The sequence below is a fragment of the Crotalus tigris genome, unplaced genomic scaffold, assembly GCF_016545835.1.
Source record: "Crotalus tigris isolate CLP2741 ecotype Arizona unplaced genomic scaffold, ASM1654583v1 scf7180000024116.2146003, whole genome shotgun sequence".
NCBI lineage: Eukaryota > Metazoa > Chordata > Lepidosauria > Squamata > Viperidae > Crotalus > Crotalus tigris.
Window position 1 is genome coordinate 894,302 of NW_024100393.1, and position 18,665 is coordinate 912,966.

At 37.3% G+C, this 18,665-nt stretch overlaps 1 protein-coding gene across 1 annotated transcript in view; it reads right to left on the reverse strand.

Moving 5' to 3' along the window:
- Positions 1–18,665, reverse strand: part of ITGA4 (integrin subunit alpha 4) — a 45,952-nt gene that overhangs the window by 1,609 nt on the left and 25,678 nt on the right. Inside the window, exons 17-27 of the mRNA XM_039322526.1 lie at positions 17,627–17,703; positions 12,629–12,779; positions 9,765–9,863; positions 9,118–9,197; positions 8,706–8,795; positions 6,771–6,861; positions 5,827–5,934; positions 3,536–3,655; positions 1,430–1,549; positions 1,046–1,144; positions 466–585 (exon numbers count right to left, since the gene is read on the reverse strand). Coding sequence (XP_039178460.1) covers positions 466–585; positions 1,046–1,144; positions 1,430–1,549; positions 3,536–3,655; positions 5,827–5,934; positions 6,771–6,861; positions 8,706–8,795; positions 9,118–9,197; positions 9,765–9,863; positions 12,629–12,779; positions 17,627–17,703 — 1,155 coding nt within the window. The remainder of the gene's footprint in view (positions 1–465; positions 586–1,045; positions 1,145–1,429; positions 1,550–3,535; positions 3,656–5,826; positions 5,935–6,770; positions 6,862–8,705; positions 8,796–9,117; positions 9,198–9,764; positions 9,864–12,628; positions 12,780–17,626; positions 17,704–18,665) is intronic.

Here is an 18,665-nt window from a genome sequence, read left to right on the forward strand (position 1 = left end):
ATACATTTCATCCAGCAGAAGGATGAACCAAATAAAAAGCATTCTCCCCCTAACACTTAAATCTATATCATTTCCCAAATTGCAAAATGTTTAAAATGAAACAAGAAGCTATTTATTTGGGAAGTCAGGCAACCTAAAATCTCTTGATTTATAACTGCTAACCACTTTCCCCCATGATTCCAAAGCCTCATTTCTCCCTCCCCTTGTCATCTGTCCAAATGGCTATTGGAATTCTCTGTCCATTTTATGCTATCATTTCCCCAAATCACATTAAAGTTAACAAGCTGCACAAAAACCATATTTGTTCCCAAATGCCAAATAAAGATCACAGCAAAAGCTGTGTATTCTAGAGCACATTTCTGATTTCTTTTAGTGTTTAGAAAAGCTATATTTTTTCCTTTCGGATGGGTATCTAGCTAACCCATAAAAATACACCAATGTGTAGATTAAAACTGAAATACATACCTTCCATAAAACTAATATAAGAAGCAAAAGCAAAGCAATTCCAAATAGGGAACCTATTGAAATAAGCAGCACACTGACACTATGTTTTGTCTTTTGGTTATGACGTCCCTCCAAAATGACCTGTAGAAAATAAAACAACACAGTTATCCAGGTAGAAACACAGCTTTGGAATACTCTTGGTTTCGCTTCTCACAGAAGTAGTTTGGATTTGAGCCGTGACTTTTTTGCCCTCAAGGTAGATATATAAAAAAAATCTCACAAAAGTCAAAATGCCACTGATTTCAGAGATATGCTTGAACACTGATTACAGTACAATTTCTGACTAAATAATCATGCAATAAAGATCCTGCATTTATGACATTACAAATATGGCTTTCTTGCAAATAGATGCAAACAACATGTGCTTCTTCCCAACAGCCCTTGTTTTATATGTAGCAGAATAGACATTGGATGCTGAAATAATGCAAGCACTAATGCCGAATGATAAATCCCGTCTGATAAATCCAAGCAGATCTGGGTTAATACTTAAGTTGTCCAATGTTTCCTCTCCTTTACTGTCTGACTCTCAAATAATACTTACATAAGTGGTTTGCTTATTTTTGTGGAGTTCAATAACTCTGGGATTTTGATTTGCTGAAACTTCTCCTTTTATTTGAAAGGTAAGCACTGAAGCTTCATCCTATTGTTAAGAAGTCAAAAAAATATTTTAAATCAATTGCTCTGTAAAGGTTCAGATAAAAACAACATGAAATAATAAGTGAGGCTAAGGAGGTAAAATGGGAGTCTACATAGGACTAAGCCTATTCAAAATTAAATGCTTTTCAACTGAGGGTATTCAGAGAAAAAATATTAAGCAACTACTTAATCTGGTATTGAAACATGACATTTTGTCTGTGGTTCTCCAACACTTAAGAATATGATTACATAGCCTTCAGTATGATAGCACAAAGATTAAAATATTTACTATGCTTAATAGTGAAGGTGTTGCTTCAAGATGAACATGAACAGTTGATTCCTTTCCACTCTCCATGTCTCCAAATTTGCAAAATATTTGCCAACATAGTGGATCATTCTTCATACAAAACTTTAGGAGAGAAAGAATATAAAGATGTATTACACAGAGTAACATGAATGCAGCACACATATATGCAAAATGGAGCATATGCATGTTTGTACACCAACTGGAATATATAATTAAATTTTGACTCCAGGCTTGCTCAGATTAGAAAAGAATGTGGGATTCATTTCTTATCCCGTGAATCACATTAGCTCATAGGCAATAGCTAACATAAGCACATTTACATGTCTCCTTAAATCCAGCTTGAGGGTTTTTGAATAACTGTTTTTGAAGGAGACATGATGCAACTTTCCTGTCAACTCCAGCCCATATTTGAGACCAGTTCAATTCAGATTCTTCTGAAGCTCAGGTCCTTCTTTTGAACCTAAAATTCAAGAGGGTTTTTGCCATGCGTTTCCAACACAGGTTTTGCCATTTGTATGTCATGCTTTGGCAGTGGTTGAGATGAAGATACAACATGGTGCAATCTTCCCAGCAATTATTGTTTGCTTTTAGCTAGTGCAGACATACTCCTGGTCCTCTGTGGGGTGATAGCTGACAGGCAACTGTACAATAGACAGAGTGGATGGAGTCAAAGCTATCTCAAATACTGTCAGCCTTATGACATATACCAGACAGGGAACCATGACCAGGTGACCTAATTCTACTTTATTAAAAGGTTATGTTAACATAGTTTTGCTAGTCTGAAAGTGCTTCTCTCCCATTTACAGCCCCCAAATTAGGGAGGGTCTTTTCTAAGCCTTTTGCGCCACACATACCTGCTGTGGGATAAGCTGCCTTTTATATGACTGTTCCATTGGTACAGTCTCATTGCCCTGTCTCCCGCAGTCATCCCTACATACCATTATAGCTACCTACCCAAAGACAGGGATTTGGGATCAGAAGGACAGACAAGCAGCAATTGCTTCTGCTTCAGAGTGTTAACAGGTTACATGAGTAATCTAGGAATTCAACATCAACTCATGAACTCCAACAACTCCAGCTCCAAGACGTTGACGGGTAGGTTAGCAAGGCACTACTTCACATTTTGCATGCTACCTGACACTTTTCCTCATAGATGCTTTGCTTTGGTTTTGCTGCAAATGTTCCCATCCACAGTGCCTAACAGCTGTGATTGGGTGACTGCGATGGATGCAAGAGATAGAGGCTTCTTCCCAGTAAAGCAGAGCTCTCCCTCTCCGCTGATCAGGCTCTGACAAATTACTAAATTCAGCATTATAACCTAGAGCAGGGGTCTTCAAACTTGGCCCTTTCGTGACTTGTGGACTTCAATTCCCAGAATTCCTCAGCCAGGCATTCTGGCTGAGGAATTCTGGGAGTTGAAGTCCACAAGTCACGAAAGGGCCAAGTTTGAAGATCCCTGACCTAGAGCAATAGGTAGTTATTATTGTTTTCCTTGGGTAGGTAAATCTACCAACCCAGCACATTGTTTCTTAGGACAGCACCACTGAGACAGATATGGTATTATTTGTGTAGGCAGAACCTGTGTTTTTCTGAGCTATCTTGTGTCAAGTCCTGTCTGGAAGAAAGCAAGTTAAGTTAATCTGGCTTTTTGGAAAAGCCTCACGTGTAAAAGCATTAGATGGCTTTGATAGTAATATATTTCTAATTTATGGAAAGACATTTAAAAGGAGGCACTGGTTATCACCTGTCAACTGTTTTGAATATGAGCCATTAAGCTTTCAAATTTTAAGAGTACTGAAGCCTCAGCAAATGTTACTGTGCTATTCTTTAAGTCTTTATAAGTTTATTTCCAACTGTTGAGTTCCTGACAGCACAATTCTGCCTATGTCTTTTGAGAAATAAATGCCCTTAAGTGCAATGTAATTTGTTCCCAGATAGCTTAACACTGAAATGAGGCATAAATTAAATTATTTAAGCATAAACAAACTGCTCCGTGGTTCTGAAAACTCTGCTTATAAGGCAGAAATATGCAATAGGAGGACATTACAGCTTTAACAAATCAGTTAAAAAAAAAACCAGTGAAATTACCAGTGGTCTATTGTCAAGTTTTGTGAGGAATATAATAAGATCTTGCACCATATTTCCCTGTTCTTCTGGTAAAATACAGTCTCTCCTATGACTTTCATAGGTACATTGTCCATCAGTGGTCTGCAAATGAGCAAAACCATAATTGTCTTACATTTTGATACCAAATAAATTTGTAGACATTGCATATGACATCATAAATCAGCTCAGTAAAAATTACTATTTTAATAAAACTTTCTTAATTAAAATGAAACAAATTCAAATAATAATGGAAGAGCAAGCTTATAGCTAAACTTTAATGCTATCTAAGTTTGACCCATACTTTAATCCATGTCTTTAAAGATTCTGGGGCATGAGGAGACAGTGAAGAAAAGGGGATATAGTTGTTATAAGCAGGACAGCTATTTTATTTTATATTTTTATTATTAAATATATCTGCTGTCCATTTCATAGCTTGAGGTGACACCTAGGACAATTGTAGCCCTTTTTAAGATTTCCTAAGGCACATCTTAAGAGTAGAAAAGCACCAGCATGCAGTAATCACAAACACCATTCATAAGGGCTCATAGTACCTATCACAAGTCTTCATGTCCATGTTGGAAAAAATATTATTTTATATGGGAAAAAGAACCCCAAATATTCTATGACTGACTGCACTCTCTTCTGCATTTTATTGGTGATGCAGCATCACTGACTCTTTTCTCCTAATATGAGCCATGAGAAAAACTTCAAATTCCAAATATACTCCTCTGAGCTGGAACAGCTGTGTCATTTGGGCTGAGAGTATTTTGAGTATGAAACCGTTGCCTTGACCTCAGAATACTTCCAAAGTGACTGAAACAATGCAAACCAGCTGTTTTAAACTCAAAACAACTATCTGGAGCTTACTCATGTTTGAAACGTTTTGAACATCCCTACCTAACCTTCCTTCCCTTTCAATGGAAGTTGCGCGGAAGTAACTTATTTATTACTTTCATATTAAAATTATGTACTGATCTTGAATAGTACAGCTCAAAAGCAAGATGCCAATTACGGTGTAAATCAACATCAGGGAACCACAAACATTTAAGGCAGGCAGCAATATGCGAGTACCACCAGTCGCCTAGCAAGGTGCGAAAAACTTGATGACCAAAAAAAAAAAAAGGAAAAAAGTGATGAAGTATAGGTAGTCCTCTACTTACAACAGTTTGCTTAGTGACTGTTTGAAGTTACAATGGCACTGAAGAAAGTGCCCCCCAAGCCACAGCCGAGCAAGATACCTGCCTGCCCACCCAGTGGCGCTCTTCCTCCTGTCCGCGGTTTTCATTGTTGTGAGCATTTCTGTTGAGGATTGGCAGTGGGGGTGGTGTGGGGGGATGTTTGGTTTTTATTCCCCCCATCTGCTGGGTGGTTGCAGGTTTTGGTCACTTCACATGACCCTGGGACACTATGACCGTCATAAATATGAATCAGTTGCCAAGCATCTGAATGTAAATCACAAGACCCTGGAGATGCTGCAACATTCCAGCTGATGGGGGTTCTTCTGGACTCAGCAGAAGTGCCAGGATCGGCGCCGAGTTCCACTGGAGCTTAGCACTGATCCTAGTGCTTCCATTGAGCCCTGACAGCCCCGAAGAAGCGCTGATCCTGGCACTTCCGCTGAGCCCTGATAGCCCTGCAACTCCAGCCATCTCTCGCTCAAGTTTGTGCGGTACTGCCACCGGTTCAGCTCATTCCCCTCCCCCGCTACTTTTCTAGGATGGTCGTGTGCCAGGTGCCAATGTACCACAGGTGGTACCCATACCACTGGTTGAAAAGCCTTGGTTTATGCGGGATGTGTGTCAAAAGGTCATGATACCAGACCTGTCTTTTTGCAAATTTGTGTGATCTCGAGGCATGTACAAAAGGAGTGGGTCTTTCATCACTCCCAATATCTTGTAGATTGTGATCCCTTGTGGATGTTGCTGCCCCTCTAGCTTGAAATTCAATTATTCACCTATTCTTATATTTTCATAGTATTTTGTGATGTTTTCAGAAGTCAAAGCAGAAACTCATCAATAAACCAAGTTTGTTAAGCCCCCCTTTGCCTGTCTTAATCTGTTGTAACATACTCTCCCCTATGCTGCTTTACACCTTTTTCCATCAATGGCATTGCTGGTTTGGTCTTCCTCTTAAAGATAGCGTATCACAATCAAAGATAGCGTATCACAATTGTTCATAAAGCTTTCAGATCCATGTAGAAAGCTAACAACTGGACAGTTTGTTATGCTATGTCACATTTCATGTTCCAAATCCAGAAAATAAATTAAGCATACCTTGACATCCAGTATATTAAACAGTCTGTCATCTCTTGGTAGAAAAGAATTGGGTATCTGTATCAGCAGATTTACATCGGGAGCCAGACTCACTCCAGGATTACTGACCTTTGGTATACAGAAGGCCAGAGCTGAATTAGTATTTTATCTGAATTGATATCAGAACTATTGCACCCTATCACCTTCCTCCTAAAAAAACAATTGGAATTTTAAAAATATTTCACTTCCAAATGTTGAATTCTGAACACGCAGTTCCTGATGCTCCACTATACTGCAAGCTAAAACATCTGCACATTTTAATATTTGCAGATCAGTGTCCAAAGCATACTTAAAAGTATACAAAATGGCATTAAAGGACATTGCAAGACCACAGGAAAAGCATAATAATTAAATAATTAAACCTATGGTAGAAGATACAAAAATAGCTCTCATTTGCCATTCCCCAATGAATATACAGAGCAAAAATTAAACATTCATTTTTGAAAGGGGATATTTACATTATAATAAATGCGGCAATTCATAATGGCACTTATGATTCAAAAACCGAGATGACCTCCTTCACTGTAAAAAGAGAGTAGCTGTGACATAATGGATAAAATTAAATGAACAGGGTTCAGAGATTGATCAGCGTGGGCAGAGCTTCAGTGGCTAAGAAAGCCACTTTGTAGAGCAGGGGTGTCAAATTGCCGGCCCACGGGCCAGTTTCATCATACCGGAGCCGCGCCCATCCCATTGCCGGCAATGGCAAAAAAGCTCTGATACATTGCGCGACGTCACGTGACGTCGCGAGTTTGACATGTCTGTTGTAGATGTTGGACTTGGACTGGGAAGACTTAAGATTCAAATCCACTTCAGTCATGAGAAAACATTTTTTTTTAAAAAAAATCTAATTTACTTTAATTCATTATTCAATGAATAATAAAAATAGAGAATAATGTTCATACATAGAAAGTGATGTTGATTGTCTCCTTCATGCAAGAAACTGGTAATTTTTCTTCGGTGGGTCCATAAATAAATGATGCTGGAGACACAGACCTACAAACAATAAAAGAGAAAATATTGATTAAAGTGGAATCAATCATAACTTCTTTGAGTACCGTTTACCATACAGGTCAAAAACTTAGTTACATCCAATTAAACTCCCATAATTGGAGTTTTTATTGCTATTTTCCTCCTGCTTTCCTACATGGCCTCTAAATCTGAATGTGACCTTCCAGAGCAGTTCTGAGAGGGCAGAGATGCAGATGAGATGGAGGCCTCATCTGCTGGGAAGGACTGTCCTTGTAGAGTCAGTCACGTATCCAGCTTTCATCTGGGTATCAAAAAAGAACTCACCTATTTTGGAAAGACTGAATCAGAATAGAGCTGGAAGGGACCTTGGGGGTCTTCTAGTCCAGCCCCTTGCTCAAGCAGGAGTCCCTACATCATTTCAGACAAGTGACTGTCCAGTCTCTTCTTAAAAACCTGGAGTGATGAAGCACCCACAACTTCTAAAGGCAAGCTGTTCCACTGGTTAATTGTCCTCACTGTTAGGAAGTTTCTCCTTAATTCTAGGTTGCTTCTCTCCTTGATTAGTTTCCATCATTTCTTGTCTTGCTTTCTGGTGCTTTGGAGAATAAATTGACCCCCTCCTCCTTGTGGCAGCCTCTCAAATACTGGAATATTGCTATCATGTCCCCTCCCTTAGTTCTTTTTTTTCCATACTCAAAACCTGCAACTGTTCTTCCTATGTTTTAGTCTCCAGGCCTTTAATCCTCTTAGTTGCTCTTCTTTGCACTTTTTCCAAAGTCTCAACATCTTTTTTGTAAAGTGGTGACCAAAACTGGATGCAATATTCAGATACGGCTTTACTAAGACTTTATAAAGTGGTGCTAATACTTCATGTGATTTTAATTCTATGCCTCTGTTTATATAACCAAGGATTGTAATAGCTTTTTTGGCTGCTGCTGCACGCTGCTGGCTCATTTTTAAGTGATTGTCCATTAGGATTCCAAGGTCCCTCTCAGAGTTACTGTTCTTGAGCCAGGTTTCACCTAATCTGTACTTGTACCTTTGGTTTTTCCTGCCCAGGTGCAAAACCTTAAAAATCATTTTGTTGGATAGGGCCCATTGTTCAAGTCTGTCAAGATCTTTTTGGATCCTGAGTTTGTCTTCTGAGGTGTTGGCTATTTCTGCCAGCTTAGTGTTATCTGCAAATTTGATGAGATCCCCTTCTATTCCCTCATCTAAGTCATTTATGAAGATATTGAAGAGTACTGGGCCTAAGACTGCTCTACCTAGATGGGCATTGTCAACACTGTATATATTCTGCAGCATTTGAAACAAGAGTATTTTCTAGCCTTCTCTGAAGAAGCCAGGCGCCTTTTAAATTGCAAGTGCATGCACTCTGCCAAGTGTATGCCACTTTTTTTAAAAAATAATGCTGGCATCTCTTTCTATTCCTTGAGTTTTACACTATAATCCATATTCTTATATATGTATTTAATTGTAATTAAATACTTACAATTAAGTTTAATACATATTATACAGATTTCAAAACTTTTTCATTTATTAAAAAGCTGTGTTAGGATCAAGAGCTACTATGTATTTTAATATCTTTTTCTGAAATTGGGGCTTTTATAACTCAAATAAATCTCAGCTATCCATCTTTAATGTTGTCGGACAACATTAAGCCTCTATAAGGTTGAAAGCCCAAACACTGAATTTACCTAGTTATCCTGTTAAAACAGCATTTGCGAAGCTTGTTTTCCATAAAAACAAGCTAAGGGTGAGCAATTAAAAGAACACACAAGAACATCCACAGGCTCAAAACACTGAGAAATCAGTGAATGTCTGAATGTTGCTTTGCAACAGCTCTACACACGTGTCCAAATGCTTACCCATGAATGTTCAGTTCAACTTCATGTTTCTGAGCCAAAGCTAACACTACACTGTTATCGGACAGCAGATCATGGTCTAATTCGTTTTCACTACAGAAGGAGAGAAATGTTACAACACATCACAATGTTTAGTGACAGGCCTGGGTACTGTTTGATTTTCTTTGTTACACAGTACATTTGGCAATAGATAGCATGATCAAATGCAAGCAAGCACATTTTCTATAATTTTGGTACAAGAGTTTTGCCCATTTGAGGACTGCATCCACAGCCTATTTTTCCAACCCCCAAAAGGAAGATTGTGCCCCCATCACATTAGATTTCCATGAAATTTCTGCAAATTATGAAATGTATTTTTTCTGCAGTTCTTTCAAATATGGGTCTAAAGTAACAACCTATAGTAAGCAATATTTACCAAGTTGCATTAATGCTGATGTGTAAGTCATCTTCTGCTCTGCTGAGTGAACTTGAATCCAACACAAAGCTAATGTCCACCTGAAAAAAATGATTTTTTTTCAGCTTACATTAATCAATCTGTATTCTATCTATCTATACTATGCATTGTATTCATAAATTAGCTGTAATTATACTATCAAAGTCTATACTATTCACTTATCAAAGCAGCATATAGATTAACAATCAATACAGTTCTCAACAAGCAGACCTATGACTTAAACTAATTTAAATACTAAGCATCTTAGGAATCCTGTCTATACAGATGTACCCCTAACTCTGTTTAATGACTAGCCATGCTCCATTTTTATGGTTTCCAAACATTTTACTGAACTGAACTGCAAACAAATCCCAAAGTGCTACCATATGTCACACTACTTTTCTCATATCTAAGAAATGTTGCAATTTAACATTTTAATCTGACCTATTTTTTATCTTTTTACCAATTATTAGAGATACTAGAAAATGCAGATGGAGACCATAATTATTAATACTCTGGTAAGGGAACATACATTTGAGGAGATCCATCATAGTTCCTTGGTATACAGATATGATAACAATGAAGAGTACAGTCTATATCATTAAATCACTTTTGATATTTATTCTTACCTTTGAAAGATGATCAACATACATATATCCAATATTACAGTTAATTGTCACTCCATGACTTTCCTTTTCTGATATTTGAAAATGTATCTGTGTTTCTTCCTATTGTAAAAATGAACAATAGCTAAAGAGTTAGAAGAAGGCAAAAGTTTTGCAAAAACAATTTTTCAAATTGACAAGGTAACAAAGGAATCCCCAATCTTTGTGGCTCCCGGCTGGGGAGGGAGAGGGGAACTGGGCTGTGCAAGTGGCGGGCTGGTGTACATGTGCATGCGGGCCCATTACTTGCAGTAGTGGAGTTGCATGTATGCTGGCCCATTACTTGCAGTAGTGGAGTTGCATGTATGCTGGCCCACCGTTCACGCAAGTGAAGCTGCCCACGCAGGTGCATGCCGGCCTGCCACTCGCAAGGCCTTGTTCCAAACAGGAAGTGGGGTACGGCCCGGGTGTTGGGGACCCCTGATCTAGATGTTCTCTGAGACTTTGATTATAAGGAATATTGAAAACAGGGAATTCTATCTAATCTTTTCCTGTTATGCTTAGTTCCTGACTAAATTTTTTCCCTATTTTCTGAAAGGGTTTGCTTCCTCCCCCAAAAAAGAAAATAGCAGTTTTGAAGGAAGAAAAAAAATCAGAAAATGATTTAGAGAGAAAGGGATGTGTGGTGGCTCAGCACTTAAGATGCTGGGTTTCTCAGCTGGAAAGCTGGCAGCCCGGGTTTGAGACCTGAGCGCCATGCAATGGGGTGAGCTTCCATCCTCACCCCAGTTCCTGCCAACCTAGCAGTTCAAAAGCATGCAAATGTGAAGAGATAAACTGGTATCACTTCAGCGGGAAGTCCTGCTGGCCAAATGGCTGCAGAAATGTCTCCAGACAGTGCTGACTCAAATGTCCTTCAAACAGAGATGAGCGCCCCTCCCCCCCAATAGTTGGCAATGACTACTGGAGTAAAAATCCGCAGAAACTCCTTTACCTTTTTTTTTTTTTAAGGGAGAAAAGGTTAACAGAACTCCCACATCTCTAAATCAAAATCCTACACCCCCGCTTATAAAGAAATACAGAGGTATTTGGAAGATTGAATAAAACAAGAAAACAGAAAAAACTTCCTGTGATCTTTGCAGGCCAATAATACCACCAGCACTATCACTGATAAAAGTCTGAAAGTTTAATTCACTTCAAGATAAACCTCAGGTTGTTTACAGAAGCATTGATAACAATAATAATAATAATAGTAGTAGTAAAGTTGGAAGGGACCTTGGAGGTCATCTAGTCCAACCCCCTGCTCAGGCAGGAAACCCTACACTATTTCGGACAAATGGCTGTCCAGTCTCTTCTTAAAAACTTCCAGTGTTGGAGCATTTACTGCTTCTGGAGGCAGGCTGTTCCACTGATTAATTGTTCTCACTGTCAGGACGTTTCTCCTTAGTTCTAGGTTGCTTCTCTCCTTGATTAGTTTCCACCCGTTGCTTCTTGTCCTGCCTTCAGGTGCTTTGGAAAATAGCTTGATTCCCTCTTCTTTATGGCAGCCCCTGAGATATTGGAATACTGCTATCATGTCCCCCCTTGTCCTTCTCTTCATTAAACTAGACATACCCAATTCTAGCAACCGTTCCTTATATGTTTTAGCCTCCAGTCCCTAATCATCTTTGTTGCTCTTCTCTGTACTCTTTCTAGAGTCTCAACATCTTTTTTCCATCGTGGTGACCAAAACTGGATGCAGTATTCCAAGTGTGGCCTTACCAAGGCATTGAAGAGTGGTATTAATACTTCACGTGATCTTGATTCTATCCCTCTGTTAATGCAGCCTAGCACTGTGTTGGCCTTTTTGGCAGCTGCAGCACACTGCTGGCTCATATTTAGGTGATTGTCTACTAGGACTCCGAGGTCCCTCTCACAGTTACTACTATTCAGCATGGTTAGGCTTATCATTCAAAGAGAAAAAGAGTGAATTCTATCTTTCCAGTTACATTATGCCTACTGACAGGTTACAAATATTTCACATTCTAAAGAAAACTGTATGATTTATGAAGTTGATGGGACATTGTTATTTTGGATAGAGGACAACAGACCATAATTAAGAAGGCACAATGTTTTGTTACATGTGTACTCATAGTCTATAGTGTGGTCCAACAAAAGTGATTTCCACGAGGGATGATGGTGGTGATACACCTGCTGGCTGCCACTTCCTATAAACTTAATTCAGTTTTTTCTAAGAAAATTGGAAGCTGTTTGAAGTCCTTACATTTAACACAGAGTAAATTACTTTGTGTTGTTCATGTGTCATTGGCCACATAGAGGAGACAATTTATAGGTCTAAACAAATTAGGTCTAATTTTGTACCATGTTAAATATCTGCTTTTAACCTTTTTGTTTTGGGCAAAAAGTGGTATCGACATATAGCTTGCTTGCTGCTTCATCAAATAATACTTCAAAAATTTTCATAATTGAATACACTTTGCCTTGCTAGAAAATTGTAGCTGTAGTCTTCCCAAAGAAGGGGAAATTTTGAAGGAAAATTTATATGGTTTTATAAACAACTGTTTTACTACTATATAGTCCTTGACATACTTATTCTGCAGTAAGCCCCACTGATTTCTATGAAACAAAAAGAAAAACTTTTTATTTTTATCTATTGATCTTTTTCTCTTATTCAATGAATAATATTAAGAGAACCAAACAACCTGGAAGAATGACTGTAGTTCTGTACATTGGTTTAAATCAGTCGCCCTGCTTTATTTCAGTTTGTCTTGTGAATTAAGTTTCAAATGTTTTAAAATGAAACTTTTGCTTTTTTTTTTTTAGCCAAATGAATGAAAAGGTGTCTGGCAAATTATTTTATACAAAGATATAGAAGATAGGTTTCTTACCTGTGCTACAAGTTTAGTGAAATAGAGACCTTTAGGCAGCTGGATATGAAGGCTGGTCTGATAAGCATCATCACCAGCATTGTACAAGGTGATACTCAATGTCAACTGTTTCACATTTCCCACTGAAAGGTAAGGCTTCTTTTCATAAGGCCTATACAAAATGAATAAGAATATACACCATTTTAATTTAAACCACTTCTTTTTGAACTGCAGTTTTAATGCAACAGAAAAGGAAACATTATATTTCATTTTAGATTTCTTCTTTCGTTCTGCATCCTACTGTTAGAAGTTCAGACCTGGCTTTTCCACTTCAAAATTAAATATGTGCATCCTTCCACTAGAAAAACTGGAATTTGCTCTTAACTATGCTATCATTTTGGAAAGTAATCATTTCCAAAATGCATCTTTGATATGAAACTAATTGACACCACCTGTAGATAATCAAAGAATACTCCCCATATTTATGTTTTTCAGATGAATTCCTGTAAGCTGATTTGGCCCCTCCTGATCTCAGAATGAACAGTTCTAATTGTGTAGTGATAATTCACCAAGTGAATATTTTGGATTACTTAATAAACTGATTGTTTATGTCCATCTTACAGGGTAAAAAAATCTCATTTCAGGTGAATCTCACTCCAGGATAGAGCAGTTGTGTGATCTCAGCAATAAGTGAGGAAATATTAACCAAATTCTATGGATTTAAGTGCTTTAGGCAAATTTATGTAACAGAGGGATGCAAGAACTAATCAGCTTCACAGACATCATAACAGCACAAAAAGGAAAATCCCTGTACGATACTTTGAGCTGTCTATATGAAGGATCAGATAAAACAGTTATAACCAAATATTTTTTTAATCTATATTTGGAGTGCACATATTGTATTTCCTAAAGCCCTTAGTGTGGCTTCTGCAGAACTTCCTCATTAAACTGTACATGTCAATGCAACAAAAAAAAATACACTTGGAATATCCATATTAACTATCCTTAACATAAATATATCAGATCCAATTTAGCTTTTATCCTACACTATCCTCATCTAGTCCATTAAATTCAGTCTCTATATTAGGAATCAGGCTGATCTCTTTGCAAGATAGAATAGTTGTCTCTGTCTTTCTACCACAAAATGAAAAACATTTTACTAAACATTTGAAATAGTCAGCACACAACTGTTTATTTATTTTCTTGCTACACTGAGGATTTTTCCATTCCTCAGCTGATAAGGTATGTGCATGATATTTCTCTTACCATTTAAGCAATGTAATAGCAGTTGACCAGTAACTATATATCAAACACAACAAACTTTTATTTGTCCTCTTTCTCTGCTCAAACACTGACTCTTTAGTTCTTCATCCTTTTTAGAAAACCCGTTTTCCTCTATATCAATGGTTCTCAACCTGTGGGTCGGGACCCCATTTGGGGTTGAACGACCATTTCACGGGGGTCGCCAAACAATGCAGTCCGCCATTTTTTCCCCTTTTCCTTAGCTGTGCTACTCCCTTTTATTCTATTGGCTTTTGAAAGCCAGTAGAAGAGACTCTCTTGAATAGAGTCTAATTCTATTGGCTTTCAAAAGCCAATAGGAATTGTCCAGGCTGTCTCTGCCCTGCTGAGCCCGCCAAAAGTCCCATTCTGCAAACGGTGTTGCATCAGTTGAGTAGTCCTCGACTTACGACCAGTTGAGTAGTCCTCAACTTATGACTGGTGGGGGGTCGCGGCATTAAAAAGGTTGAGAACCACTGCTCTATATAACTGGAATTGCTCAGTTCCCTATAATTAACAATACATACCCTCCTATGTATGCTACTTCCACTGTCACTGTGGGTGAAATGTCCCTTTTTTAATGCAGCTGATACATTATCTTATGGTGCACAAAGTGTCTGTCATTTTACTCTCAAACTTAATGAAAGACATTACTTGTGCACATGAGTGAAAATGTCTATCTTATGTTTTACCCAGTGTTCTCTAATCATGTTTTAACAAGGAAAAAGGAAAAAAAAAAACCTAAGAAAATTTGAAAGTAAGTTTCAATTTGACATTAAACTTTAATTAAGACTTGCAGAAGAGCTGCCTTGAAATAGGCATTTATCAAACATTCTGGCTTGAGACCAATACATTAGTCATTTAATACCTTGGGGAGGAAAGTTGGCATTTAGAACAGACAACAGAAGGTAAAAGTACTACATAAGTAAAGTTTCAAATGAACATGCGAAATACAAATACTAATATTTCAGTGGCTGGATCTCTAGCTAATGGCGTGCTTGAAAGTTTCTTTAAATATAAATAATTGATATTCTTTCCTGCTTTCTCCTTGATGGTGTTTTGCTTTGTTAGCAGAGTGATGCAAAGGAGGAAGAAATGCCCAGGGTAGATTAGAAACATCCATAAAGCAAACTAACAGTTTTTCACTTTATTCAGAGTTTCTTGTTCTTCCTTTAATCCACAATTTATACGAAATATATTATGTGTCAACTCAAGCTAATTAAGTTATCTGATTAAAGTAATTTAGGAAGGGCAGATGGGCAGATAAAGCATAAGTGTACATTAATGTGTAAATCATACATATTCTTATCTAGCTTTCTCAGTAAGATGATTGGAGGAGAGCCATATTAGTCTAATGTAACAAAATGTCAGAAGAAATCTGATAGCACCTTTCTGAACTGGCAAATTTTATTAAAAGGGATAAGTTTCCGCAAGCTGCAGCATCAAATGCAAAGACCTGATCATATGCATCTGTCGAGCAACTGCTCACAAAAACTTATGCCTCCTAATAGCATTTGTTAGTCGAAAAAGACACCATCAGCTGCCTGATTATTAGAAGTTAGTGGGCTGAAAAAAAATGCTGTTCACAGATAAAGAATAAGTATCTGGGGAAAATAATTTGGTGTTTCACACTTTGTGGAAAGCAAAACTAGATGTGATAACACCAATCCTATTTGTTTACACCTTTGCCTGCCACTATTCAAGTCGGGAGCTTTTTCCTTACCAGCAAAAGATGACACGATTACCGTAGATTTTGTAGTTTTCATCTACTGAAAAAAATCTTCACAGCAGGAAGAGGCATGGAAGTAGAAACAGTAAATACAGGGAGACATCTGTTTCCCTTCCTAACCATTTTGCCCTAAACATTGAGCCTCCCTCCTTGCCTTATATATTTAAACAGATTGATCCCTCTCTCTTATAGTAGGGTTGGCACTATATAACTAATAAAAAGATGAATTAATGAATTAATATTTTTTTTAAAAAAATTAGCATTAATTTTCAGCCTATTTTATCCCAACCCTAAGAACTTGGATATCCAGGAAAATTTGATGAATGCCAAATTGAGCTGATTTTGAAAGCTCCAGGAGATTTTTGAGGTAAAACACAAGTCCTCTAAAGCAGACCAAATCACTTATGAATTCCTTGATGGTTCAGAAGGGCATAAACAGGCTACAGCTCACCTCTACAGAAAACACGACTCTGGAGAAATGATAAAGAGGGGAGCCATAGGAATTGAATGACTTGTCGATTTCTAAGGAAGGATTAAAATGAATTATTTTGATATCATGCAGAATTTTACAAGTTGGCTGTGGCCCTGAAAGAAGACAATGCAAAAGAAGTGCAAAAAAGGAGAAATGAAGTCTGATTAGCAGTCAGGTAGAGAAATATTTCTAAGCTAAGGGTTTGCTAGTTTCCTAAGGAGGGAGAAAAAAAGATTAATTCAGCCCTGAAAAGAAGAAACTCACAGGCCAGGTAAATTCAGAAAATAGAAGAACAGATCATGCAACTTTTGCCTTTATAGAAGGGAAATTTAAAAATTCTAGTCGCTGTAACCCATAAAAGCATTCTGCAGTTCAGCAGAACTTCTGCTTGAATGTGAAAAACAATTACTTTCCCTTTTAATTTATGCACAATCGTGAAAATACGTATTTTTTAATGAAAACTAGTTTTGCAGATGGTATCACTGCAGCCTATGTATCTATTTACCCACATCATGATAGATAAGATGGGCCCGAGAGACTATTATATGTTCAAAAATGGAAAGACTGTGAAGGATGGCTGATGAAGATGACAAAAATAGCACAGATGACAGAATTAACTTGTTTGATTAGAGAATGATCAATGCCTACATTTATCTGTGACCGGAAACCAGTTATGACCCCTTATAAACTCCTTGAAGTTCCCGCTGTCTGAATCAACTCTCATAATGCTAGATCTCCAATTACCGTTACAGAGAAGAAAGCAAAAGACAGTATGAGGTAACAGCTACAATTTTATAACAGGAGACATGCAAAGGATCCAGGGAGAAAGATGTATGCTTTCCATTAGAAAAGGCAAAGTCACATTCTAGTTAAAAAGGGAGGGATAACGTTCCTTCTCTGCTTAAAATAGCATGGGAAGATATTAGAATTCTGTGCATATGAGTGGAATTTCATTGTTCTATCTAATCAGGTGACAACACTAAGGTGACCTTGCACTACCTCACCAAATGGTTGTAGGAATATTTTATATTATCTAATCTTAGGAAGTTGCTATACTCTTTCAAAAATTTACTCTTTTGTTAAATTATAGTGCAGGGTTCTATATGGACATTAATGCATCTGTTGCGTTCACACATAATATCAAGCCAGATTTTTTTTAACCATTATTTGTTGAATGGGATAGATTGATCTGGTTAAACAAATAACATTGAACTGGAAACAGTCTGCATTTCATGCTAAGTCAAAGAAGCAAACCATTGTATATAATAGTTCAGTATATGTAAGCAGACCAGTGAAACATGTTTTGAAGCTAACAGAATAATTCCAGAATATAATCATATAAACATAGTTTCTCATATAGTTCCAGGGCTCCACATGTTTACTCAGCTCCTCTTTGACTCCACTGTGTAACTTCAGACATCATTCTTTATGTTTTGTACAACTTTCTGATATCTGATTCCATTCTTCCTAAAAAGAATTTTTTTTAGGTCTAAGTTCATAAAGCTTGTTCACTTTCTCTCAATTATAATGGACTTACTTTGGAAATGTAAGTTTTCCAGAAACTTGAAGGTTTGCAGAACAATTTTCTTGAGTACAAAATCTTGCAAAAACAAACTTTGAAAGAAGAACAGAAACAACTTTTTAGAATAATTTTGAAGATATATATTCAAAAATATTTTTACTATGAAATCCAAAATAACCAGTAAGAAAACATTATCCTCTGCCTTTCAAATTACATGAATTTGACACCTTCTACTTCAATTCATGCCAATCTGTCTCTACCAAAGGCTCGTTTTAGGCACTTTTTAAAATCAATAATTACAGTGGCAATATTTTCTTGGGAAAAAAATTAAAAGACAAACCTGAAAAGGGGGTTCATGAAGATAAAAAATATTTTATAACTTACGAAGTAAATCCAAAAGCAAAACCAAGAAAAGAAATAATTAAATGAAATAAATCTAAAGGAAAGTTTTCTGAAATAAAAGGCTGTCCTTTATAATCAAAGATATACGGTCACTGTACCAAATGTTCAAAGCAGCCTTTATCACCACATAAAGCTTCAGACATACCACAACATCAAACATGGGGTATTCTTGTAAGAATGTCTAGTAAAAAAGCCGCAAAACCCTTTTCCTACACACAGATATGTAAAGATGCCAAACTCCAGAAACAAGCAATCTGGTCACTTCCACCAGCAAACCCCAAAACATTTCCCCTATCTTGAGTAAAAATACAACAATAAATGAAATAATTAGCCTTTCGTTGCTGCCATTTCACAACAAAAATAATTATAAACAATTTCTGGGACCACCATATCATGCTGTCATATGACAAGATCCACCAAAATTATGAGTGATGAAAAGAATACTGCTATTAAATGAAATAGTTTCCAAAGCAAAGTGATAAGAAAGACATTTTGACATTTGTGTTGGATGGTACTAGAAAAGTTCGTGTGGAAACAAATCCCTTGACCTTTTATCACAACAGTATCTAGAGCAGCAGTGTCAAACTCGCAATGTCACATGACATGTCACGATGTATCGCGACTTTTTTTCCATTGCCGGCAATGGGGTGGG